The 27,311-nt window shown below is 38.5% G+C and overlaps 1 protein-coding gene across 1 annotated transcript in view; it reads left to right on the top strand.

Annotated features, from left to right (window-relative positions):
• Positions 1 to 27,311, top strand: part of LOC104021898 (uncharacterized) — a 124,149-nt gene that overhangs the window by 34,738 nt on the left and 62,100 nt on the right. The window contains exon 10 of the mRNA XM_087748580.1: positions 346 to 485. Coding sequence (XP_087604706.1) covers positions 346 to 485 — 140 coding nt within the window. The remainder of the gene's footprint in view (positions 1 to 345; positions 486 to 27,311) is intronic.

Here is a 27,311-nt window from a genome sequence, read left to right as displayed (position 1 = left end):
CCCCATACCTGTCAGTGTTTAAAAGGCATTTAACATGCTTTAGCTTGGTCAGCCCTGAATTGGTCAGGCAGTTGGACTAGATGATCATTGTAGGTCCCTTCCAACTGAAATAGTCTAGTCTATTCCATTCCATTCCATTCCATTCCATTCCATTCCATTCCATTCCATTCCAATTAAGTGTTTTGAGCCAGCTTTGCCACTGCTGTTTTCCAGGTTTGTTTTAGAGTGAGGAGTAAAACAGAGCTAGAAGTTCAAAACAGGGTGAAACTGGCAGCTCTTACTTTGCTAGCTGTTCCCAGCTAATTACCTTACTATTCTAACTTTTTTTTTTCTTTTCATTTAAAGATCAACTGGAATAACCCACCTGACCAATGTTATCAAGAAAAATCAGGTCCTGGGAACAATGCAAGCCCAGAAGAAGGGAAAGCATCTGCAGAGAGTAATTTTTACTTGGAGGAGTTAGAGAAATATACTTTTTCTGTGTGGTAAGTAATCTCAGCATCAAATAGTTTCACAACCCAAAAGTATGCCTTGTTTTTCTTGTATTATAGAAGTATCTACATTCAGCTGAATGTTATTAGGCTGCAAAGTCCAACACATAGGTTGACAATTGCCTAAGCGGTGTCAGTTTGTCCCTTTTGTGCACGCATGTTATGATTATGACATCATATGCTATTTTTCCACAGAGGTCATTTTTCTGTATGTGTACTATTTATTTGTGTAAATATTAAGTACTTTATTTTCTGCTTTTTTGTCAGTGTAGCCCCTGGTCTTATTTAAAACATGCAGACCCTGCCTGGAATTCAGAATTAGTGATTTCCTCTTACTTTCCTTCTCAATAGAACTTTACAAGTAAGAGTTATTTTTTCTTCGCAAAATCATTGTGAAATAAGGAAGGAGTGTTATTTCACCTTCACAGATAGGGATATGAGGTAAGATATTTCTAGCACTTATAAGTGACCAAAGACTTGGATTTTCTTTGACTCCTTAGTATTATCTATGATTGAAGTTGATTAGAAAAAATTTGGAAGAATTTTTTGTCTGAGAATGGAATTCTGACATTGCTGATTTGCTTTGAGAAGCTGTGTCGGGAAGAAATGAAAGAGGATTTCTAGCAAAATCTTTTCAGCATTTTAAGAGCAATACACTACCTTTCTTGGATGTTACTTTAAATATTATTACTTTTCTTGTTATAAAATACACATATGGGGAATGATTTAAAATGAAAAGATAAATTAAAGTGGAATTAAAAAGACTGCATCAAAATGAAATCTTTTCACTTATAATTATTTTTCCCAGATTTCATCTTCAAGGTAATCGCAAAACTTGGACAGTAATTAGTAGAAAACAATGAAGACCCAGTCCTTCACTAAATGAAATGGTCTGATACTCTTTCACATAGCTCTGTATTGTGTTTTCAATGTTCAAAACCCAGCTGTAATGTACATCTCTGGCACCTACGGTCCTCTGCAAATCAGTCTCTAGACTTTCAAATAAAGCATCCAGAAAATGAGCATCAGAATAGGGTGGATGTCTGTGAAAATTTAGTTTTAAATGACTTCCCTGTCAAAACATTTGAAAGCAGTATTTATCTAATCAGGCAAGCCAAGTAGCCTTCAACATCACTAGTCCTGTTGTTCCCTGCTCTCACTTGCCACATTCACTTAGTGCCTTTAAAGTTTGGCAGAAAGTTAGGTAAAGACCCTACAGACACAAAGTACATTTTCACTATAGCAATCTGAACTGAGCCCTAGACGTGGTCAGCCCTGAGTATTGCAGGAGGCAGAAATCAAGTGGAAAAATAACACACAATCATATAATTAGACTGCTATAATTCTGCTGAATTAATGGTGGTTATTTTGGACAATTAAGGACTCCCCCATCCTGGCCATAATTTAAGAATAGATTTTAGAGTAACAGTGTTCATCCAAATATCCTTGCTGGCTCCTACTGTTTTATTTTACCTACCTCAATTTCCAAATTAAATTAATCAAATTATCATCGACCCTTTTTATCTCAAGGTGCTTGCTTTCTGTGGCGGTGAACTTCACCATCTCTCTTCCATGTCTTGCAGAGTTACAGTGATACAATTAATGTTTAAAGTCAGCAGCACTGATCCTTTGTTCTTTTCAAAGTTGTTCAGCTTGAAAGTGTTGGGAAAGGGGCCCAAGTCCATCCTTCCTTAGCACTGAAGCACTCCTGGACCACATACTGGTTTCTGGTCACTGTCCCTGAGGCAGCCTGGCCCCAGGCTTTGAAGCCCATGGCCTCTGCGATTGCACAGGGTGCCCAGAGGAGCAGAGGGAATAGGCATTTGTCTAAGTTGGCAGGCACCTCGCTGTCTGATTTGGGGTCCAAGAAAATATGATGGTTCTTTCTTCCTTTTGCTTTTAGTTTTCCCGTCTTTGTCCTTTCTTAGGAAGCCCAGTTGACTTTGGAGCCCCATGTCTGCAGGGACACTGGCTTTGCTGGGGTTCCCTGGGGAGGCAGAGGTATGTCTGAGCACAGTAAGTTACAGGGCATGAACTGTATGTCCTTGGTACGAAACAAAGGCTACAAGGCATGCTTCATGGTGATTGTGCTGCCTGTCCTTCTGTGAAGACAGCCGAGGCTAGTATTTTATCATTTCAATATACCATTCTATTTACTGTCTCTGTTATCCTGTTTGAAATAAGGACCAGCGCTGGCTTTATTTACCTACTTATTATGTGAAAATCCAATGAGGTTAGAACAAAAGAGAATTTACAGAGCATTTCTTTGCCTTCTGCTTTACTTGTGGTAAAATGTCATCTTTAACAGAAAGAAAAAAATAGGAAAACAAATTACTTCACTCTTGGTCAAGTAATATAAATATTACACTTTGCGTGCCATGTAAAGAATGTGTCCTTAATAATATATATATATTTTTTTTTAACTTAGAGTTAATTTAGTTTCCCTTTGTGATTGAAGGAATATCCGATACCTTATGAGTTGTTAGTTCCATTTGTTACCATACCAGCATGTTGTTTCAGTTGTTACTCACTTCTGTCTGTCTCTTCTTTCCTTTTCTCCTACTTTCTCCATCAAAGGGCATCAACTCCTCTTTGTCTGTTTCCAGACCTTCCTCTCTGCTAGGATTGCTACCTTTTAAAAAATGCAATGCAAGATAATTAGCTACTACAAAAAATTTTAATGGAACTGTAGATCTGGGGGTAGCTTAGATCTCCATAAACTTCAGAGTTTTAGATGCTCCAAGATGCAATCTGAGCAATTTCCTTGATCTTTTATTGCAGCTGGTAAATCATTTATTGGGCTAGGTTATTTTACAAAATCCTCTTTAAAAACAAAATCCCATAAAATGTATTTATCGTAAAATACTGCACGACCAACAGTCTTCAAAGTTGTACATAGCCTGTATTAATTAAAAGCTAGTGTTGTACTGTGACAAGTTAAAAGTATCCACTCTGTCTCAGTCTCTCTCTCCCCCCGCTGCCGCCTCTCCCTGTATTTTTTTCTCTCTTCTTTCCTCTCTCTCATCTTCTCATTTCTTGTAGGGCTTGCCAAAGGGAAGACTGGCGAGTTCGAGCAAAATAGTCTTTTGTGATCACAAATATTTTTCTGATAATTGTGATATTTTTTTGTTTCCATTGCTCTAGCATGCTTGTCGTTTTCCATTCATATTAATTTGACAGTGGTGTCTCACGTCCGTAGGCCATAGTCAAACCTCCTTACAGTGGGCATTATACACAATGTAATAAAAAGATCATTCTGGCTGCAGAAGCCTGCAGCCTTCAGCTTCGATCTTGCAGCCTACACGAGTGACTTTTCCACTGTGCCCACACACAGCCTTGCTGAAAGCAGCAGGCTTTTGCCTAGGTCCAATGAATTGGTGGTGAGGGGGGTGAGTCCAAAACATACGATGAGAGAGAAGAGGTTAAGACAACAGATGAACGTAGTCACATATTACAGGGAGGTGCAATCTATTGATGTGGTCAGCCGCAGTCACAGCCCCGTAGCTGCTTGACAGCCACCGGGCACTTTGCAGACCTTGCTGGAGAGCTGACCCCAGGACCTTGCCTCCCATCATGGCATCTCTGAACCTCCCTTCTCTCAGAAATTTATGTTTCTGGAACTAAAAGCCCATGTAACCTGCAGCAGAACATGGATATTTTTAGTGGCTATTGACTAAATAAGACAGGTGAAATCTATAACCTTGAGAGAGAAAACGTTTGGAGGAATTTTGACCCTTGCAGCCCAAAACCTGCTGTCAGAAGCTTTCTAGCCCTGTTCTTCTGTTCCCTGAAACAAGCAAAATCTGAGGAAAAAATGTTCTTCATGGCTATTTGTCACGATAAAGCTAAATTTCCTGAAAGTGCATAATAAATATAGATCTGAGAAATAATTTCAGCACTTCAGCTTTTTGTGCATAGTTTTAGAGGAGATAGGAAAAATATCCCAGATTTCAAAAACTTTTCTCTGTCTTAATAAAAAAAAAAGACATAAACACTTTCTGTGACTCTAGGAATCTTCAAGCTTGAGTTTAAATATAAATAATGAACTGGCAGTTTCAATCACCAACAACTTATCATCAAACATGGCTCTTAAGGGTTAATATTACACACTAATATAAAAGTAACGATCATCCTTTGTCTCCATGCAATTAGCTTTTTAACAACGTGCCTGTAGCTGATACCCAGGCTAAATGCTACTTTGAAATATTTTCTGCTGAACTCCAAACGTGTTAAGCTGACTCTGGCCAGCTTCTGTAAAAATAATTTATTGTAGGGTGCTGCCTTTTGTGGGGGAATACCCAGCGCCCCGTGCAGCAGTGCTGGGCGATGCCCATGGTAGCTTGGCTGCAGGCTGGTCGGTGCAGGATCAAACAGCATCTCGAGACAGGAGACAAGCCAATGTCCCACTGCATGTAGGTATAAGAAATAAATCCTACCTAGATTTATATTCTCGCACCTCTGAAATGCAGAGGGGGTGGGCCAGACTTTGGTTCTCACTTGCAGCCATCAGGAATGGATGCAGCCCCGGTCCAAGAGGAGTAGCAAGGGGAGGGTGGAGATGAAACAGGCTCTGGGCAGCATATGCCAGCCTGGGCAGGGTGGAGGGGGTTGAAGACACCTTTGCAATCCTGCCTCTGCACCTGTAGCCTTTATGATTTTATCTGCTGGGGTTTTTTTTTGACCAAATCAATGAGGACACTGAGAGGCAGGAAGAGTTAACTGTAAACAGCACAGTATAGTAAAGTTGTTTTTTAATAAAAACAATAAACTTTCTCTTTATAATACACATGTGATTTGATATTGAAATAAATGCAGATGCTTCTTTGCTTGGTGTATTCCCTGTTGTGCTTTCTAAAACACCTTCACATATGGTTTGCCTCATTCCTGTGAAACTGCTTGTTGTTTATGTCATACAAACAGAACAGATTGAATTTACACCGAGTAAGGAGGGTGATGAATTATACATTGGAGGAAAATCCTTGTCTGAGTGTTTAAAATTTGTTCAAAATTAGTGTTGCCTGTTTAAAAAGTTTCCCTGGATTCTCCCTGGAGCTCTTCTAAAGATTTCATTAAAATAAAAAAAGAATTCTGCAGCTGCCTATAAAGGCAACCTTTTATTCAAATATGTAACATTTACCTAAAACCAAAGGTCAAATTTGACCAGTTTTTTATAGCTATCTTAGTAGGATCTGCTTCATGTACTATATATAAAATATTGCCATTAAAAGTAAGCATTCAACTTTCTTTGTGAAAAGACTAGCTCTTTATTGCTTGCTTTAAAAAGTGCTAAACATTTAAAAATCACTTCAAGAAACAGTTTCTCAGTAACTTCTGATAGTCCACCTAAACCCTGTTTCACTGTTTCTAATTCCATTTTGAAGTGGAATCTAGTTAATGTTTTTCAAGATGGAGATCTAAAGGCAGGCCAAGCTTTACCTCTTAGGAGAAATCAGAAGTCCCACTGTTTTCTTTGAATGCCTTCAAATCTTTCACATGTTGTTCCTAAAAATGCTTAAGCTTTGGCTGTGTGAGCACAGAGTGTAACCAGGATTGGTCCTGATTCTGTGCTCTTTGTGGGAGTTTTATTTTGCAGGCAAGTCATAGCAGGACACAGGTCATGGGTGGTTTTTTTGGTGTTTTTTTTTTTGGGTTTTTTTTTTTTTTTCATGTATTCAGATGTTGGATCAGTGTTTACATTGGTGCATGTCCTTATATCTTTGCAGGCTGAATTTTTACAGCAGACTGGTACATATTTCTGTGGAGTTTTTGCTTTAGTCTTAGTTTTGTCGGGGATTTTTCTGTTGCGGTAAAAGTTTACTTTTTGGAAACTTATCCTATGGACAAATCAGTAAATATAGCTATGGCATATTTCCTGTTCCCTGTGATTTTTCTGAAGCTGTCTGTTGCTTCTTTTATTATATAGTATAATTCATAAATGAGCAAAGTCTAGTGAACTGCATAAATTTAGAGAGCCTGTGTTTCTTTGCTGTCTTGTGCAATTGCAGAATTATATCCCTTTACTAGTGCATTGTGGTAAAATGGTGCAAGTGAAAGGTAAATGAGAAATAAGGTGTATTTCCTGCTGATGATTCAGATGTAGAGGTGAAGACAGAGGGGACCAAACTGTTTGGAAACAAATTTGAAATCAACAAAAAGGTGCAGGCATCTGGAGTCTGCTCCCTCTCTGTCCAAATTCAGGTTATGTAATTTAAGTGGCAGAAGAACACAAATTTGGATATTCAGTTAATAAGGAGTTTGTAAATCCTGGGAGGTGACTAGCAGATTAGACAATCAAAAGCATGGTTGCCTTTATGTGCTAGGAGTGCCGGAGAGAAAGCCGGGTGTCTGTATTTATCATCTATAAATTCTGTCTCTCATTCCTCCTATAGTAGCCTGCTTAAATCTTTTTAGCCATGCTCACCTTCAGCAAGTTATGGACATTAGGGACCCATTCTAGCTACAACCCACTTGTTTCCACAGATTATGCAATATTTATTATTGCCTAAATTGCCTTCAGTTTTGCCCCAATATTAAGATATCTTAAATTATGTCAAAATTTATCTAAACTGCTGGAAAAATAGGAAATAACAATTTAAGGATTGAAAATACGTGCTAAGGAAACGTAAGTCTGTATTCAGAACTGTCTTTTATAGGGCTCTTTTGCAAAGCCCTCCAATGTCTATGCAGACGTTTGATTTTGCCAGAATTTAATGTTGTTATGGTGACGGGGAACATTTACTATTGTGAGTACCTATGGACTTCAGCATAATTATGCTCAACAATAATTTTATTTATATGTTCAAGATGCTGGAAAGAGTTAGCAGCCACTGCCCTTCCTCCTGCAGGTTCCTTACCTGCAGAACTTCACTAGCTGAGAGCTGGCCTCGAGCAATGGAGAGGAGAAAGTAGTGATACAAATCACTCAGTTGAGAGTGTGAGTTGAGAGTGATCAGTGAGTGATTACTCACTGAAGGTGGCAAGGAGATGTTTGGTGTTTTGTTTTTGTTTTTGTTTTTGTTTTTTTTTCTTTTTCTACTGGATTTAAGGTTCTTGAGCAGAAAGAAGCAGTGAGCTCAGTCCTTGAGCAACTTAGTATGAAACGCAAGTTTTCCTAGAGATCCTGGCAAGGGACTTGTGTGGTTGCGATATGATTATATGTGATGGAGCTGGAAGAGCAGGCAAATGCTCCCTCATGCTGGAGCAATTCACAGTTTGTCCTAGCCCTCTCCAGGAGAGCAGGTTTATAATTCCCTGCCAAAATGCTTTTTTCCTACTCTCTTTCTCCCACTTAGAGAATTCGTATTCAGTAAAAGAACATGGTTCAAATTTGACAATGGTTAGGGGAAAGCTGGGTATGATGACAGAATATGGCTGTCATGCAGCTTTTTGACAAAAATCACTAGTTTCTCTTTTTAAATATTGGGAAAGTTGACTCTCCAGTCAACGAGCAGCCTGAGCTCCTGAAGTTGTTGGAGCCTTTGCCATGAGGGCAATCAAAGTGCTTCTGAGAGAGTACTGCCAGCATTTCTTCCTCACAAGCATTTCACACCATTCAGCCTTGATTCCTGCTGAGCACAAAAGCACTTTTTGACATAGCCGAGTTGCTCTTTAGTTTATTCAGACTCATAGGAAGGTAGAGGACTTGGCAAGCTGGCTGTGAAGCATCGGGTAGAGAGAGATGTGGTGGTTGTTTGTCATTTAATGCACATTTTGTTTTCATGAGCTAGATAAGATAACATTACTGATGACTAGTGGAGAAAAGCAAAGCTATAAGTGCGCCATACACGGTCATCTCTAATGAATAGAATGAATAAAAATAATAAGTGCATTACATAGCTAACTGTCACATCTTCAGGGCACTACAGTAAATAAGTGGGAGTTATACATGTGCATTAGTAACAAAATGGGTACCACACTTTGGATTCTATTGAGTACAGTGTGGAGAGAAAAATATGATAGATTGCTGCTTTTTATCTGTCACTGCTGTGGCACAGAAGCATAGACCATATGTATGTAAAATGACTTTGTTATTTCAGTAAATTCTCTAACTCTTTCTGTTGTAGCCTGTAGCAAAATGAATAAGTAGCTGAAGATCCTGGTGGGATAGTTCTGAATCTATCAGAATAAAATACCTCTGCAGAGGCATAATTATTATTAAATATACAGTGATGTGTGACAAAACAGCCAGATAAGTTAGGAGGGTCGCTGTTCTTACAGGTTTACAGTATAAACTGAGACATTTTGCAAAGGGTGGGAAAAAGAAACTATAATGGTAAGATGAAAAGAGCAGAAGCAGGAAAGTTTGAGCAAATATAGGCCTTGTAACTGGTGACTCTTTTTTTCTTATCTCAGAGGTGATAAAAGTGTGGATGATCGTCAAAATCCTCCTCCTCAATCACCTAGCAGGAACAATATTTCACACCACATATTTTGCCCTTGCTTTAGGTGGAATGTACTATCTCCCTCCCTGGCAATACCAAATTGGGGCAGGACAGAGATGAGAAAGGTGAATAGGAAAGGACAGAGGTGATCTGCCATTTGCCTGACCTTGGATCCAAAAATCCAACCCAACCCGTTTGAGTTTGGGACTCTGGTTACGAAATTCTGAATAAGCTACAATGTCTGCCTTTTAATTTAAGAGGAAGTCCAGCAAATGGGGAATTTGCAGTAGTCATGCTTGAATGTTATGAAGGTGTGAATCACTGTCTTGAGCTTAGTTTTAAACAGACTAGGTAGCTCTCTGGTGTACTTTGTCCTTGTAAACTTCTCGGGCTGGTACCTGGATCTATCCCAGTTTTTGTTTTAGTTCTCTGCTGAGAGATAATGACTAAAAACATGCCAGACAGTTTGTTTTATGGGGATCACAGTGATGACACTCCTGGTTCAGCCATTCTTGCAGCTGTACTGAATGCTGCGTCTTTCTCACAATGTGCAGTGATGCCCTCTCTGACTGTTAATCTTCCAGTCTAAACAATTGCAGGGGAAGAGAGCTGGGGATGGAAAAAAAAAAATCCCATTCCTTGATCAGTCCCATTACTCGGAAACAGAGGACAAGCTATTTTACAGAGCTTTTAACTAACTACTGATGTAATTTGTTCTGCATTGTTTGCCCATTAATCCAAAAATTACTGTTCCCTTTGAAGCTTGCTTTATATAGAGGAAACAAGGCCACCCTTAACCATCATGTGTATCATTTTATTCAGGGTAACTGTCTGTTTGTATTTGCCTTGCATTTCAGTTAAATGTAATACAGGGGCCTTCTAGCATCTTTGGTTGTTTGGTAAGTTATAATATTTCAAAGTTGAAATCATTTCCATTTCAAAATATTGCATCATGATCCTCAGCTTCTAAAAGACACTCGGATGTATGTTCATGCCACAAGTATTCAATTTAGCCTTAGACGTGGCAGGAATTTTAAGGAAAGAAGAGATTCCCTCATCTCTGAGTATCTGCCTTTCCTTCTCTGGCTTTAATGTACGTACATCATATTTAGAGTTTGACCTACAAAATGGCAGAGGGTGAAAGATGCATATTCAGTCCAGTTCAACACGTGACAAAGCATTCACTATCCCACACAGCGCATGTGGAGAAACACTTCCCTGTCTGTACATGTGTTATATATGTAAGTACACGAACCATTTGAAAACAGTCCCCAGTTTTCCTGGAGATAGCTGTAAGAACTAGCATCTCCACTGTGGTAGTCTCTCTTATTCCTTAGCTTTCAGGAAAAATATGATAAGTGAAAGGTTTAGCAACCAGATGCCTGTATTTTTTTCTCAAGGCCAAAATGGAATAAATACTGCATTTCCAGATTTGAGGTCCCAAAAGAAGGTCAATAGCTAGTCCTGGAAACAAATGATCTTTTAGTGGCTTTAAGTGGAAATATGTTTCCTTGATATTTTTAATCAGTCCCTAATAAATGAGCAGCCCAGATGTTAAGATCATAGCAGGACCCTTCAAATGGTGGCCCAAGGAATAGCTCCATCCAGCATCTCAGTGGCTTCCAGCAATTCCTTGTGATTGCATATACCCAAAATCTTAACGCCAGCTGTGCTGCAGTCACAGAGATGTGATTCTGTAGTGTACTGCCACTGATCTGCAAAGTCATGGGAGATTAAAAATCCTACTCTAGTTCATTGGTAAATTGGCTATTATTTTTAGTTAGTTCCCCAGGTGAATGCATCTATGCTATGCTAATAACTAGTCTGAATTAATTCTGGGAGAGAGTTTTCAAAGCGGCGTACAGCAGGCTGGTGTTCCCATGGTAGGTTCTCTCCTGTGTATTATTGTGGAAATGTATTACATTAAAAGCTCTGTTTATTAGACTATCCTGTTTCTCTAAAGCACTGAGTCCATTTAACCTACTGTGCTAGTTATTTTCCTAAAGATTTCCAGTCCTGTACTTTTTTAATAAAAATTAACAGTGGGAGAAAAGATGGCTGGATGGGAAGTTCAGTGAAATCTGACTTGGGCAATATAAGAAATTCTCAATTATGGAATCAAGTGACAAGAGAAGTAATATTTTAGGCTTGGCCCACACAAAACTGCAGCCATGTGGAATCTTCCCCTTTTCCTTCACTGGGCTTTGGATCAGACCCTGGAGATACCAGTCATGTTTCAAGGGTTTATGATCATTGCTAAATTTGGAAATACTGCCAGGCTTCAGAATAGGGGCTGCATTCCACATGCACCAGGAGTAGCCTTTTCCCTACTTTGAGTAATGTTACAGGAACAATAAAAAATTCTTGCTACTGGGAACGTGAAGCTCCGTGGGACTTAGATGGGACCTGACATTTATACAGTTCATCACTACTGTAGATCAAGGAACGCTACTTTTAGCAAAGAATGCATATTCATTCTTTTTTGTTAACCTTTGCTTCAGTGCATTCATGACAAGATTGTATGGGTATGTAGCTGTGTTTTAACAGTTTTTTAATTTCAGTTGTTGCTTGAAGCACTATGCTGGAAATTAGACACTTTTAGTAGTTCAATTATTGTTGATTTATTCATCCCTCTTGTAGATACAGTGAATGTAGTTACTATAGTAAGGTTATCTAGTTCTGAATGCCAAATGCCAAGTTTCAGAGCTTACATCTTGGCAACTGCAAGACTTATTGGCTTGGAATTTGTCATGCCAGCAGTACTGCCTTGTAGCATTTATTTCACAGATTTTCATTAAATGGGGGAAGACGAGAGAATACTGCTACTAGTGACATCGTGCGTCGAACTGTTTACTAATGTTACACGGAAATCAGCTCAAAATAATGTACTTCAGGTTTCATTCTGCCATTTTCCTAGACTTCATTGGAAGAATGGCAGCATTGCACTAAATACAAAGACATAAAAATGCTAATCAGGAAAAATGTTTTATTTAATATTACTCTTTTTGAAAAAAATAGGACACTTGGAATGGCAAAATAAACAAAAAGTGCTGTATAATGCTTGAACGTTCATTAACTTTGTTCTAATTTTTCTTTTGGGGCAATAAGTCAGCAGAAACTTGCTTAAGTTCCACCAGCTTTAGCATCTGCTCTGAGTATTTTACTAAAGACAGCAAATGCTGTAGTAATACAAAGGGGCAGATCCTCAGCTGAGGTAAATTGTTAAAGTACCATTTCCAGTGGAGTGATGACAATTCACTCTAACTGAAGCGTAAACTTTCATGCTAACCTACTGTAATACTTTCCATCACACTGTAGACTGTCTACACGTGAAATATAATGCACCTAATGGCATTTAAATTAGCTATCATTGGAGGCATCTGTCATACTATAATCTTTCCCAGTCATTTGTATGGTCCTCTACCACTTAGCCTCCCTCTACTTTTCAACAGTGTGTCTCGTGGTGTTCTTACTCTACATCCAAAGATACTAGCTCTCATTTCCCCTTGCCACTATTTCTGTGTGCAGCTTTAATCTATCCTTTTTACTTGGGGAGAACTCCTCATGATATCTATGAAGTCTTTCCTCTAATCCCCTCCTCTGCAAAAAAGCAGCTACAAATCACTAATATCTAGCTCTGCTTAGAGTGATGATAAACTGAAACTGCTGAGAGTAGTGTGATGTTGAACAAAAACACAGCCCCATACATGGCTTTCAACTTCCATTTTTGTTTGATTCTCCGCCATGCAGTTTCAATGCTATATTACAATCTCTCTGAAGCATGAACTGGCAATGTTATTAGTTCATCCAGCATCTTGGAATCTTCTAGAATAATAAAAAAAGGAATACCAATCATTTGCATTTACCATTTAGCAACAACAGAACTTCAGCTGAAGGTCAGTGTCACTGCTGCCGTTTCAATGGTTATACACATGTAAGAAACTGATACTAATAGTTTAGGCAAAAACTGTAGCAGACGTATGAGAATTGCTGATCCGCTCAGTGGAGTGATCCATAATCAGCTGATAAATAACATGATGTACTGTAGTTATTATTTTGTTTCAGTGACTGTCATCAGCTAAAGGTTTTGTCTTTGTTCAGGATTAAAACGAAAAATCACACATCTTCTTTCTTAATTCATTTCTCAAATCTTCTCTCCAAAATAACAAAAGCAAAAATTTCAACGGGAAAAAGAAGGAGCATAAATTTTTTTCCACTGTGATTATGTCTTCCTAGAGGTTGAGGACAGTATTCTACACTTTAAATGGAGAGCCTGCACTGAAGTTTTTTTTATATGATATTCACGAAAATGTGAAGATTTTGGCTTTACAAAAATGATGTCTTTTGCACTGACACTGCTTTCTTATCTTGATTTAAAAATCTAGTGTTTGTTTTTTTTTTTTAAGAAACAGCAAATGTAAAAATATATCAAAGTCTAATATTGTTCTGATCCATATTTGCATTTCTCCTTGTCTTTGAATCCTTGCTTCAGACCCACTGATTTATTAACTTTCTCTTCTTTACTTGGCTAATCTGTGTATGTGAAATATTTCTGGTTTCATTGCTGTCCCCTTTTCCTTGTTGGTGGTTCACAGGTTTTCTTAGGCAGTTGAAAAACACATGCTGTTGCAGGATACTTTCTAATCCTTGTTTGCCAGTAACTGAATTATACATGGGTGGCATAGCACATATTCAGTCTTTCATCCTTATCTGTTACTTCATCATTACTTTCAATCTGCAGTGAAAAATGTGACTAACATGTTGTGTGGTATAAATAGACACTGCAGGTTGAAATCATTTATGCATGGTTTGAATTTTGATGAAATTTTATACTGCCCTCTGGGCTAAACACTTAACCTAAGTGATTGTCCCAATAATTTTGTTGAATCAAACCTTTTCAGATTGAAGTTTTACCTTTCATTATCTTCTAAATTGTTTACTATAAAGCTTTCCAGGAGTGTTAGGAAGCAAATAAAAAGGACACACTTGCTGTTTATCAGTGATTCTGTGAATCATTATCTTGTCATTACGAATGACTGGAAATAGGAATATAAAATACTTTAACTCAAAAGACTATGTTTTTAAATTATTGCAGACCATCCTCAATATGTTTTTTCTTTTATACCCACAAGATTGGGTGTTATATAAAATGTGAAAGTATAAATGTAGATCTATTTATTTACAAGTATCTGTGTATAAATATATTTGTATTTGGTACAGTTCAATGTACCAATTTATGTAATTCTTAATTTTAATTTCTTAATTGCCACAGTTGTGTGATCTTCCCATGTTTATTTATTTACTATTAAAATGACATCAGCAGTATTTCTGTTATTTTTAAAAATTATGGTTCTGGTCTATATTTGGGATAATTTTTAATTTCAATGACAAACATTCTTTCCATGTAGCTTTATTGGTTTTGATGTTTAAAAGTGTAGAATTTATTATTATGAGCTGAAAGCAATCATTGAACACTGACATTTTAAGTATGACAATAATGCAAGTAATTGTCATTCACTCAGTTAAGATATTTCTATTTCTTGCAAGAACCAATTACAACACAGTGGTCCTGTCTTTGAACTGGAAAAGAGTCTCCTTTGGTTTTCAGCTGAGTATTTTGTAGCCCTGAAAGTATTTGCCCAGTAGTTTGGCTGTGGCACTGTGTCTCATCTGCCTATTTTTCTTTAAAGCCAAGGCTCCGCAGGCGGGCTGCATGCATGTCCCCTGTTCAGCATGGTCTCTCAGCCTTTGCGTTGCCCATTGGGACATTCAACTCTGGTATACCCAAGTAAGGTGATCTGGCAACAGCGCCTCACGCAGCAGACAGGCTGCGCAAATGAAGAGCTGGCTACCGATTCTGATGAGAGGGACTGCTGAAACAAAACAGGTTTTTTTTTTTTCAGCACCAAAATCTGAACATTTTATCAAGACAAAAATTCACACAGAAAGGTAGTTTTCTGGCAACCGCTGCTAGTCAGAAGTCTCAGTTCCCCTTGACACAACAGTCTCAATGGAAAATTTTATGGCTAGCCCTAGTGCAGACTCTTTCAGAGGTGTTGAGCACCAACTGTGCCCATTAATTTAAATAAGCCCATAATGTGGTTTACGTTTAATAAAGTTGCAGCCTCCACATGAACGAGGTTTACTGAGTGTTGCCTTCTTTCCTGCTGTGTCTGAGTCTGCTGGTCTGGATAGTGTAAGAGTCTTGGACTCGGAGCATGCCTTCACTCCTTGTGTTCATTAGAAATCTCCAAGCAAAGACTACAGAGACTGTGTTTTCACCCGGCAGAGATTACTTTTATTCGGGGGTATGCTTGCACACAAGTAAAGTGGAAAATGAATAGATTTTTACTTGGAAGAGCCCTTTTGTTGGTTGCCCTATTACTAACTTACCAGAATTGAACTTTGATAATTCTGATAAATAAAAGCAATGTATTGCTTTAGTACTTAGACAGCACTAGAAAGATAGCTTACTATTAATTTTAAAATCTCCAGATAGAGTAGTATAATAAAAAACATCAAGTGCATATTAAGAAAAGAAGCAAAATAAAAACAGATCAGCGTGAATTAGCTTGCAATTCTGGTGGCTTCAGCAGGGCAGTTATGTCAGCTGAAAAACTGAGGCTTAGTTGCACTTTGAACAAGAGAAAGTATGCGCTGTTTAGAGAAAGGAAGTGTGAAAAGCAATGTATGTGTGATTGTGTGTTGATTTGTTCATATTTACAGTGAGAGAGCCCAAGTAACTGTAGCTCACAGAAAACATTTCTCATCTTTGGCATTCTGAATTTAAATAGACTGCTGGTGGATGCTTTTTAACCAAGCCTAGTCTCGTAGGCTGGCTGCATATGTTTCCAACATTGTGTCATCCAACTCTGCTTATAATAAATCTAACCACTTTATTGTTCAAGACTCTGCACCAAACCCTCATCTACAATTGAGTCCCAGTTTATTTGTTACTAAGGAGAAAAAGAAGATTTGTGGGAAAAACTTTCTTAAAGTCCAGTGCAGGCAATTGTCCAGGGTTTTTAGTACTTTAACGTTAACTGGTTAAACGGACCTACAATCACTTTTTAGCTGGTTGATTGGTGTGGCAAAAACTTGGTTTTGCCTTTCGGTGGCATCCCAGGGGGTGACTTTCTCAGTGCAGAGTTCTCCCCTTCTCTTTCTTTCCCAGGACTTGCCAAGCATTCCCCAGTCCTCCCACGCAGCCTTTGGCAGCCCTCTGGTCAAGTCGGAGCACAGTCTCTCAGCATAAGGACAGTTCCCAGATCACTTGGATCACACAATGGAAGATGTATTTTCAATTTGCACTCCTCCTCCTCACTATGAGTGCAATCTCAGTACTCTTCATGGTCTGCCACAACGCTTGCCACAGCGGTGCTGGAATGGGTTACACACCAGTATTTTACAATCTGTCTCAAGTTACCCACTGAAATGAAGGAAGCATATGACCGCATCAGAATCAAGGATGTGTGGTATTACTGCTGTGGTTGAGGTTTTTGGGTTTTTTTGGTTTGGTTTTTTTTGGGTTTTTTTGTTTGTTTGTTGTTTTTTGGGTTTTTTTTTGACAAAACTCTTTTCACTGGAAAACAAAGATTTAAAAAAAAGATGAAATTGTGGGAAAGAGCTGGTGTTAACGCTTCTTCCAATTCAGGAAAGGATAATAGGAACAAAGTTGAGAGACTTTTGAAATATTCTTTCTTGATATTTTGAAAAGAACATTTGTTTTGAAATGACTTTTGTTTCACGTGTTTTAATGTATACAGAAGGGTTCTTTTTCTATTGAAAAGGTCAAAATAATTTCAAAGCACTTTAAATGATTAAAATAGGTCCTTTCATTACCAAAATATTAGTACATGAACATTTTTGTTTTCAACATTTTCTTCCCAATTTGGGATCAGAATTGTCTTTTTGAAAATTTTCACATGAAGGGAAAGCTGCTTCTCAACCATCTTTATTCTGCAATTAAAAACTTCTAAGAAACCTTCATGTATTAGTTAGAGTGGGGTCCCATGCAGCATGGAATAATACAGGTTCTCTTTGCCTGCACTGGTAATTATTTTGTGTAACTCCCACATCTCAGCAACACAGAATTAGATTCAGTATGAAAGAAGAACAAATGGACAGTAAGAACAGTTCCCCAACCTGCTATTGGCTTATTTTATCTTGGAGAATATTCTTGTTGTCTGTGCCTTAGCATCCTTATTGTATTTTTATTATGATGTGTATCGTGGAAAAACATTACAGATACAGACCTTCACACTCGTTCTTCCCATGGATGGTTTTTACATGCCTGTGTTCCTGCTTACAAAGTGCCTCTCTGCCATTTCTCTGCCCATTCTCCTATATTTTCCCTGCTTTTTTGTTTTACTTTCTGTCAAAATCAATAGAGTTCAGGCCAATGATATCTATGGCGTTCCCTGAATTTTTAGTACTGATTGGTTGGAGTGTTCAAAATGTATCAGATAATTGAAAGACATTTACAGAGAAATGTTACTGAATTTTATGTTCATTTCTCACCCAACTTCACAGAACATGGCTTTTCCCAGATTCTCCCTTTTGGGCCTGGGTGGAAGCTGAAGACTTTAAACATTTGTTCAAAATGTCTGGACCTTTGACAGCCCATGTGGCAAATGCAGATGCATTCACTGGGCTGTACAGACTTGCTCTACAGCACATAAGAAGAGACTTCTCTGTGCCTGAGATGTTAGATCTATTGTGTGTGGGCTAATAGCCTTCAAATGTGCAAGCAATCTAGTGCTCTCTAGACGCCTTGGACTTGCTGCACATATGCAACTCTATGGACAGTACTTCTGTAGTACTTCCTCAACTATTGGTGTGAGCGTGTTTATGCTCTGCAGTGCATGCAGATCTGTTTCTTATGGGAAAGCCTAGAGATATGAATACCCTAAGCAGAATGGCTGAGATTATTGAATATAAAATGGAAAATATCTTAATGACTTTTTTTTTTTTTTTACAAAATCATAGAGATCTGACATACTGTTATGCAGTGATTTTCATTCTGCACAAAGAGCTGTATTTTCCAGTATGGCTCTGTATTAGGAGATTTATTACTATGATGTGTTAGGGGCTAATTTCTGAATCATGCCACTTAATCTCCATATGAGAAAACAGCCCCGAACAAATCCCATTGTAAGCAGGATTTTTTCAGCTTCTGGAACTATGTCTTAAAGAATCTGCCAGTGTGAAGTTCTGAAATGCTGTTTAATGTTTGGAATCCCATGGTCTTTTGTGCCAGACTACAAACTGCAGATGCAATATGTGACCCATCTGCCTTCTCTGTGCTTCCTTTTCTTCCCAACTTCATGTAGGATAGAAATACCCAACTGATGAAATATCAGGGGCAATTATAAAGATCCATTAAATAAGCTTAGATGAGCTTATATACACAGTATAACCATCTTGATCAAAGGATTTGCTGTCAGGCAAAGAGTTGACTAACAGGCAAATGATTGGAAACAGCTTTTTTCCAGCCTGGATTGGGTGATAATAGTGTGAAAAGAATGGAAGTGTTAAGAGGAACGCTCTTTCACTGGCTGTGTTGGAGAAAGTATGAAAGACTATCGCAGGGTGGAAGAGGCAGTCTCTTCCAGAGGAGAGATCTTTGCTAGGAAAGCAGAGGTAGAGAAGATCCTGACCTGCTGAAAGGAGCTCTGACCTCAGTCAAAGCGAGTGCTCAAGAGCAGTGTGGACTTGCAGAAAGGATGACACATTTAGGCTTTTTTAAGCTTGTCTTTTTACCACCATATGCCCCAGGAAAAACGCATCATTAACACAGAGCAGTCACAAAGCTGGAGTACTGCAGTCTGGGAGGTTAGACCTGACCTGGAGAGAGGCTAAGACAGCTGGGCTGATGCATCTCATTTTTCTGGAGGTCTAACACCCTTGCCCAGAAAGTACGCTGAGAGAGGCCAAGGAAAGAAATGTTACTTCTTTCTCCTAGCAAAGCAACAAAAGATCACCGAGAGAAAGAAAGAACATCAGAGGTAATATGAGAATTGACACATCAAGGCTTAGAGGCTATATTAAAAGAACTATTAGACATGTCAATTAATATTCCTTTGCCTCATTAATGAGCATCTTAGCTATGCATCTTCTGTTTGAAGCAGCAAGCAATCATTTTTCCAGGTTACTTCATGCTATGACAAGTCACAGCCCTCCTGAGACGTATATGAGACACAGTATAATATAGTATGATTATTGTTCCTAATTTCATGAATGACTCTTAACTTTTGAATTGAAGGGAAATGTAATACTTATTTTGAATGTTAAATGATGTCTCTCAACATTTTTCAAAGCACCAGCTTGTTCCATATTTTTAATTTGATTCTCTTGCAGTAACTGAGTTTATCCACTAACTCCAGTCTTAGAGTCCAATCAAAGCCCCAAAGGAAGGAAGAGCGGAAAAAACCAAACCCATACCCCAAAACCAAAGCCAGAGCATGCTCTTTTGCTATTGGGACTATGAAGTTGCTGATGAGCGACCTTCATTAAATGCCACAGCCAACTTCTGACATGCTCAGCAGTAAGTCTCATGACCCACAAACAGGAAGCCAATCTAAACCATGGAGTGGTTCTATTTGTCTTTTGTGTCTAGAAATCTGCTGCTGGAATTTGCTGAGTGCCTCTAAAAATGTAGCAGAAGGTTCGCTGACAAAAGGCATTGTCTTTGTAAATTTTACCTTCAAACCTTGAGCCCAGCAAGTAAAAACTATTTAATAATCAGGGGTGGGGGAACCAACTTAAACCACCAAAACCTCCTCTCTTTCTTTTCTGTAATGATTTGAAGTCTTTAAGCTGAAAGAATAACATCAAATACGACCTGTGAACCAATTTGCCTTCAGGTTAAAACAGAAGCAAAATAAAAAAGAACACACTGTGTTAACACAATTTTAAGGTTACACAACTAAAACATCACCAACAAGAAACTGGGAGATGTGAAAACTAAAGTTTTAACTTAAGTGTAAGTTCCGATGCATTGTGGATCAAGTAAGTTTTAGGTTGATCCTTAAGGAAATAAAGATTATTAAAGCTACATATTAAGGAAGGAAAAAAGGCTGTAAAATACTGAAAGCCTGAGAGAGCATTATTGTCTGAACCAAGGCATAGATTTTCAAAGTAGTCTATATCCTGTAACCACAGTACTCTTTCTAGTTGCATTTCAGCAGCTGAATTCCTTTGGTATCTTTGGAAACCTCACCCTGACTGCCCTGCCTGACTTCTTGACGTTTTGCTTCCATACACTGCTACCAAACTTATAGGAACCCATAGGAAGGTGAGCAGGCTACTTAACTTAATTAAATGAATACTGTGTAAGCATATCTGATAATTAGACTTTGCAATTAAACAAAAAGCTCTGGATAGGAAGGAAGGAAGGACCGATAAGGATCCTGCTGCACCAGGAGCTGTTGGAGGGGAAAGGCGCATCAGAGTCAGTAGTGCTGTTAGCCCATCACACTGAGTTTTGATAAGGGACAGTTTGTCCAGGTGGGGAAGGTATGACTACTTTGTAGGTGCTTCTATTTGATTATCAGTTGTGTCAAGTCAAAGGAGCACAGTCTACTTGCAAGTCAGTGAAATCTTGTCTGAATTCAGACCAGTAGTGGAAAACCCTATGGGTCTAAGATAACGGGATTTTTGTCCTCTAGGATTGCGTGGATGTCTTTATTGTAGATAGAAAGGTAGAAAATTAATAAGTGTTAAGGCTGATTGGCAAACTGACAGCCCCCTGCTCCCACAATAATCCAGCCTTTCAGCAGAATAAGGGAACCTTAAAGCTTAAATTCAGAATCACCTCTGTGGTGCTTCTTGAAGGTTATTTAAGTGTTTCTTACCTTCATTGTCTGGATGAACCTGGCTCTTTGAAAAACTGATGTTGTGTCATTCAGGTGTTTGGAGTTCTTTGATGAAAAATCTAAAGCTTCCAAGAAAAAGCAGAATCATATCTTTATAAAAAGACAGTCAAAAAATATTTTCTGAGAGTTTTTGCAAATAAAATTCATCAAACTGTATTGTTTACGAATACGCTTGCAGACAAATATACACAGGAGAAAAAAAAGAAACAACCAAACAAACAGAGAAGTTATTTGCATGGTAAGTTCAGTACCTGCCAACTATCATTTATCAGAGACAGCAAAATAACAAGGCCTTTGTTCTGCCCAAATGCGTTGTTATTCTGCTTTGGAAGCTTTAGTCTAATCGCTCCTGAACATTGGGGTTTATTTCTTAGCCAGGTATTTTCGGAAGGCAAGGTGCATGTAGTAAGGCTGCCTGTTACTCTACCTCTAGTAACTTCTGAACCTGCTGGCTAATTTTAGCAAGAGGGGTAGAGTAGAGGGGAAATACCTCAGTTATGGCCCCTGTGGAGAGAAACGCTGAGGTGCGACCTAATAATTCCCCTGCTCCTGGAAATCCTTATTGTATGGGTGAAGCCTCACAACCAAGTCTCTTTCAGACAGTCACTTTTTAGAAATTGTGCATGTAGTGGATAAGTAGTGTAATACTTTATATTTGAACTGAAGGAACAAGTTTATTGCCATCTTTAAAAAGTATGTTCCCCTTCTTTACTCTTGAGCAAAACTTTCATTTGGTTAGAAGTGTCAAGTCCGAAATATTCTATTGCCATTGAAATATTTGATTTTTTTAATTAATGCTTCTCTCTGTTCTTTTTCAATCTGATGAAATTACAATTACCTAGGAGCCATACTAAAAGCTCTTTGAAACTGCAAAGATTTATACAGGTGGTGATTAGCTATGTATTTTACAAGTCTATTTTTATTTTTAAAGGAATGTGTCTTTTTTACATCCTTATTTTCTGCTCTCTCAGCAGATAAAGCTTTCTGTGAGGATGCTGGTGTCTTAGGCCAGCGCACTACATAGACAAGTGAGACAACACAGGCAGTGTAAATGCACAAATGAATGTGTTTTTTGCAGGGACTTGCTTGTAGGCAGAGTCTTCTTTTTGTACCCCCAAATCCTTTACCTACCCCGCTGCTTCTCGTTATTCTCTGATACTGGTGTTTCTCATGGTGATGCTCTTTTATGTTTTGGCCCATACTGGAGGTCATTTAGTCACACCTTGGATAGCAGTTTTGAATGTGTCTGAGAGGAAATGCCACCAAAGAAAAAAACAGACTCAGAGCACATTTTTATCCAGAGCACCTAGAAAATACAAAATGAGTTTGTTATATTACACTTTCGGTATCACAAAGCAACATTTCTACCAGGAAAAGGATGGCCCCTGTCTCATTTGAGCTTATTTTTTTACACTGACAGAGCTAGGTATTACTATGATGCTGTGCAGTAATTAGCAGGAAGTTTCAGGATTTCTTAGCATCAGGCAGAAAGGTTTTTGCTTCTCATAGTAAATGTGTCCCCTTTGGGAAGAAAATTTCAGATGTAGAGCATTGCACTGGATCAATAGATGACACCAACAGAAAAGGAAGCCTGCATTTGTCTTGCCGTGTCTTACATGAAGCTATGGGCAATAGAGGAAAGTATGTTATCTAGAAATTGTCTCTGATAAGGGGATATCCCTCAAACTCCCAATGCAGCTAGCAATCACACATTGATTTTTGAGAAACAAGCTGTGGAAATTTTTTAATTTCTGTTTTATACTGTGGAACTAGAGGAATAAAGCCATATCTTCACGTTGAAAGAAAATTTGTGAAATTTCATTCCAAAGGGAGCCAGGAAGCCTGTTATAGCACTACTTGAACACCTTAAACACAGCTAGTGTCCATTATGTCATACAGTATAACAAGTGGGAAGGAAAGCACTACACAAGAAATTACAGTTTTCTTTCTCTCTCTTGCTTTCCCTCCCTCTCTTTCTTTCTCCCTTTTCTTCTCTTTCTCTCTTTCTCTATTTTTTTAAAGGCAGGAGACCTGATTTCTGTAAACAATCCCCTAAAGGTACTCTTCTACCAATAGCATTCCACTGTAAAATAGATAAGGTTCTCATTATGTATCCTCCATGTCTTGATCATAATTTCTATCATGGTTGACATTCTGGTCCAGTTATATCAGGTACATTCTGTGTAAGTCCTTTAGAAGACTGGGATAAAACCCTGCTGAATGCAGGATCATTTTGCCTTGGGGAGAGAGTTAGTCAAAGTGCACATAGTTCAAGGTGGATTTCTAGTCAGATTCCCAGTACTGGGACATTCTAAAAGAAACATTTTTGAATCGAACATAGCTCAGAAGGAATTAAATTAGTTCTTTAATGCTTGGTTTTTCTCCAGAGCCATCAACACAAATTACTTTCTAAAATAGGCAGCTAAATATAATAACGCAGCATTAAACTGAAAAGAAAAAGTTAATACTGTTATTATGTGATGCATTTTGTTTGACTAAATTGAATGGATAATTTCCACCATAATTTCAGTAGTGTTTATAAAGATCTTTTTAAAATATTTCAGTTTAGCATTTCCTATAACTGTGTTTTTTCATAATGTAATTGAATTTAAGATATCTGTACAGTATCTAAGTTTTCTCATCTTGATAACTCTTTAATAATATTTTAAATATAATAGTATCCTAGAGTGTTCTGCATATGCACCTAACTTTTTCCCCTTCCCTTCCCTTCCCTTTTTTTTTTTCCCTAAGGCTCTTAAAAATTTAATTAAGCTGGCCTAATGTAGATATTTTTTCTTTCAGAAAACAGGTTTTATGAAATCAAAAACATTTTTTAAAAATGCAGTGTTATAACATCAGTCATGTGCTCAAACCTGAGATTGTTCTATTTCATCAAAACCTTGAGGAAAGGTTCTTCCAAAACGGTTTGTTATAGCTACATTTGGACAAGTATGCCTTGTAAATGTTGTAAATATTTCAGGCAATTTTCTGTTTGTGAGATTTTTTTTCAGTGTATTACATTTTCATTGTAGTTTCATGAATCGCCTTGTCTGGCCATGTTTAAATCTGCAAGGATTTATTTTTAACTGCATTCTAATTGGCGTTACCTGGGTCACATCATACTTCACTCTTTTCATGGATAACTGTTTCTGTGTCAAAGTTTTCTGTGTATGGACAAGTTGGTGCACAAAATAACGTTAACTAAAAAAAAAATTTATATCAAGTAAAAAATTAATTCCCGATGTCAAAATTGCTCTAAATACATGTTCCATTGTTCCCCCAAACTCTATCTGTTTTGCCTGCTTAGTTCTCTCTTGTAAAATTTGCTATGAAAAAGGAAAGGTCACTTTTGTCAGGTCAGTACAGAAGCTTCTAGAGGTCTGACCAGAATAACACTAATGGTCTTTTAGAAGCATTTTTATGTACAAGCTACAGCCTTAGATTCACTTTTTTCTTTCATCTTTATAATAATTTATTCCTACGGTGCATGAGTATTATAAATCTGCAAGTGAAACGAATGGTACATTCAGTTTAACAATCAACATCCTAACTCCAGCACCTTCACACATGTACAATTTAACTGTGGCAAGGGAAACAGTGCAAGCATGCAGGAATTCAATTTCTGTTTCAGCCTGTTGCTGTGAAAAACAGATACAACTGAAGAAGTCAAGGGGCTTTGACTCATGGCTTGTCTGTGTTTGTATAAGATGAATTTTCATTGCTGTGCAGCCAGCCAGGAAAAGGTCTTTCTGAAATGTAGGACCGTCCTGTGCAATGTGTCTCCTGCCCACCCTGCCACAGCCCTGAGTCTGTCGGTTCTCACTGAAGGAAGGTGGCTGTTTGACTCCAGCTGTACAGACCCAAGCTCCTAGTGTGATGCTGCTGCTAATTAAGTCCAGGATGGAAAAGATCAAAGCTGTGCCTTTTTTTTTTTTTTCTTCCCCCCTTTTTTTTTCCAGCCACAAGGCTGTTTCTTATTTTGAAGCTTCATTGCTCTCTGCTACAATGTTCACTGGAAACCTCACCTGTTTGCTTGGTAGAGTTGCGGCTGGTACTGGATTGCCATTTTAACTTGGCAACTTCAGAGTCTTGTTTCCCAATGGCCTGCCAGCTAAATTGGTGTGTTACAGATGAATGCACAGCTCACAGATGGTGTTTGAGTGTTTAGTGGCTCTCAGAATTAGATATGTATTTGGTCAGGAGGAAGATTACATTTTTCCTCCAGACAGAGCAAATGTCCTTGGGGATGTTTTCTGTGTCAAGGTGGAAACCGTTCCACACATCAGGTACAGGGGACTCTCAGCTTAAGCAGGAGTACTACCTACGTATGTATGTGTTTCTTTTTCTCCTGGATAGGGTATGCTGTTACTATTAACGTAAATGTAAAGTTTTTATCTTGATTCTCCTGAACTTCTATAGATGTTTTAGGCCTGACATCTATCCTCCTTTAGCTTTTCTTTTCTTTTTAACCAAGATGAGCTTGAAGGTGTATTCATTACGCTGGTTGCCCTGTCAGGTTCTTCTCCAGGTCCTAAACTCTTTGTTTTATTGCTCACACACAAGCTTGAGCATTCATGCTTAGTTACTGGTAGAACAGCTTTACAGACAGTGCTGTGTTTGTGAGATCTCTACCTCTCTCATCCTCTCCTATATGGGTTGTGTCTTTTTCTCATTCGTTCATTGTCTTCTTATTTACTTAAAGCAGTCAGAGGGTGAGGAGTAGGGCAGGAGTTACATGCTTTCTTTTGCTTCTTGACTGGCCGAGTCATGTCATGAGGATGAATAACAGAGACTGTCTGCTGTCTTTTGTTCCTTTCTAGAATGAAATATAAAACAGAGCTTCTTAAAAGTTATGAAAGCTGCACTCGAGTTTCCTCGTTTCATGTTTGTTCCCATCCAGAGCTGGAACCAGACAGACGGGAATATTTTAACAAAGTCTGTTCTTGTAAGATTTCCAGACTGTTTTGCCAAGCCAACAGGCTCATGAAAATGCGGTTAAGCATGAAACAGGCAAAGTTTTAGTTGCCTACCTAAACTGCAGCCGTGACGATAATAATTTGGTTTTTGTCATTTTTGCTTTGTCATTGTCAGATGCTGCTCAAAGTTGAAATGTGCAAAGCTCTGCCAGCTCTCTACAAGGAACCACACTGTTTTCCAGCACTGTTGCCACTCTGCTTAAATTTTGTCATTCCTCCTTCCTCCTATGCTTCCTTCCCCAGCTTGGTAAGAAATCTCATCTTGTGAATTTCTCAGTTAATTCCCTCAGGAAATTCTTAGTTAGCTAAAGGCAGAAGATGGGCTCCCCTGCCAGCCTTACACCATTGGGTAAAGGGACTGATGAGGACAGGAATCTGCTTGTTGTTTGCCAATTTTCTGTTGTCATAAACTCTTTTATAGTGAGAGCTGAGTGTCCACCATTTTGGGGCTAGCACAGATGAGGAATATCAAGCTGCCAGCACTTCCTTCTCTTCCTCTTAATGAACACGTCTTGGCCCAGTGACCCACAGTGTCCATCCCCCAGTATGGAAGAACATAGTGGTCCCTCCAAGGCAATAGCTGTGCCAGCATATACCCCTGTGAGCTTCTTGGCACGAGTGCGTTGTGGGAAAAGTTCAAATGATGTGTTTGTTCTGGCTCTTGGCTATGCACGTGATGCAAACACACCTGCACTGTTGCTGATCCAGAACTTGCTGCCTGCTGGCCATCTCCTTATGAGCTGGCACAGCCTGGACCTTGGAAGGAACTAGGCCACCATCACCCTCCTCCTCCCCAGCTTGGTGGGGCAGCGTGGGTGTGGCCAGGTGCACTCACATACCTGTGTCATGTTCTTTGCAGCAACCCAAAACAATTACTGCAGTTATTGGTGGACTGTTTTTCCTGCTTTGCAAGGATATTTAATTCCTAAAGCCTTCCTTTAGAGTTTTTGGATTTTGCATGCTTCTGGCAGTTTCTTTTTTCCACCACAGGTGCACCTGAAGAATAAACCCTGTCATAATTTCCAGCATTTCTTCTGTACCATGATTTTGGATTTTTCAGCAAGCTGTAGAACAAATTCTCCTATGAGCATTTGTATGTTAAGGAATTACCTGATGTCCTCTCAGGTCTTTTGCCACCTCTCTTACAGCAGATAGCCCCTGTAACTGTTTGTGGTAACCCCTTTCTTGGTGCTTGCAAACTGAAGAATATGAAGCATAGGTGTGTCCTAGAAAGAGATGAGAAAAAGCAGTGTTTTCATCTTTAGCAAGTGTTCTCCCTGCTTATATTCACTTTGCATACAAATAAACAAAAAAGTAATATTTTATTAGGAATCCAGTGGATAGAATAATGGACTGTAACTCAGCAGAGCTGAGTTCACAGCTCTGCCGTTGGCTTATTGGGCAAAGTCATTTGTATCATCACTATACAGCCTGGGATAAAGACAATCTCTTTATAATGCAATATGAGATCTATAAAGGAAAAATATTATGCAGAAGGAATAATAATAAAATACTTCTAATGATAATAGAATTATATGTTTTATATATATGTTCATGTGCACAGTGGAATGAATCAGATTCCATTCT

This window comes from Nipponia nippon, unplaced genomic scaffold (genome assembly GCF_047370975.1).
Source record: "Nipponia nippon isolate SJK-2023a ecotype South Korea unplaced genomic scaffold, ASM4737097v1 scaffold_1, whole genome shotgun sequence".
Lineage (NCBI taxonomy): Eukaryota > Metazoa > Chordata > Aves > Pelecaniformes > Threskiornithidae > Nipponia > Nipponia nippon.
Note: the sequence above shows the minus strand (reverse complement) of the source record. Positions and strands in the feature narration are given on the sequence as shown.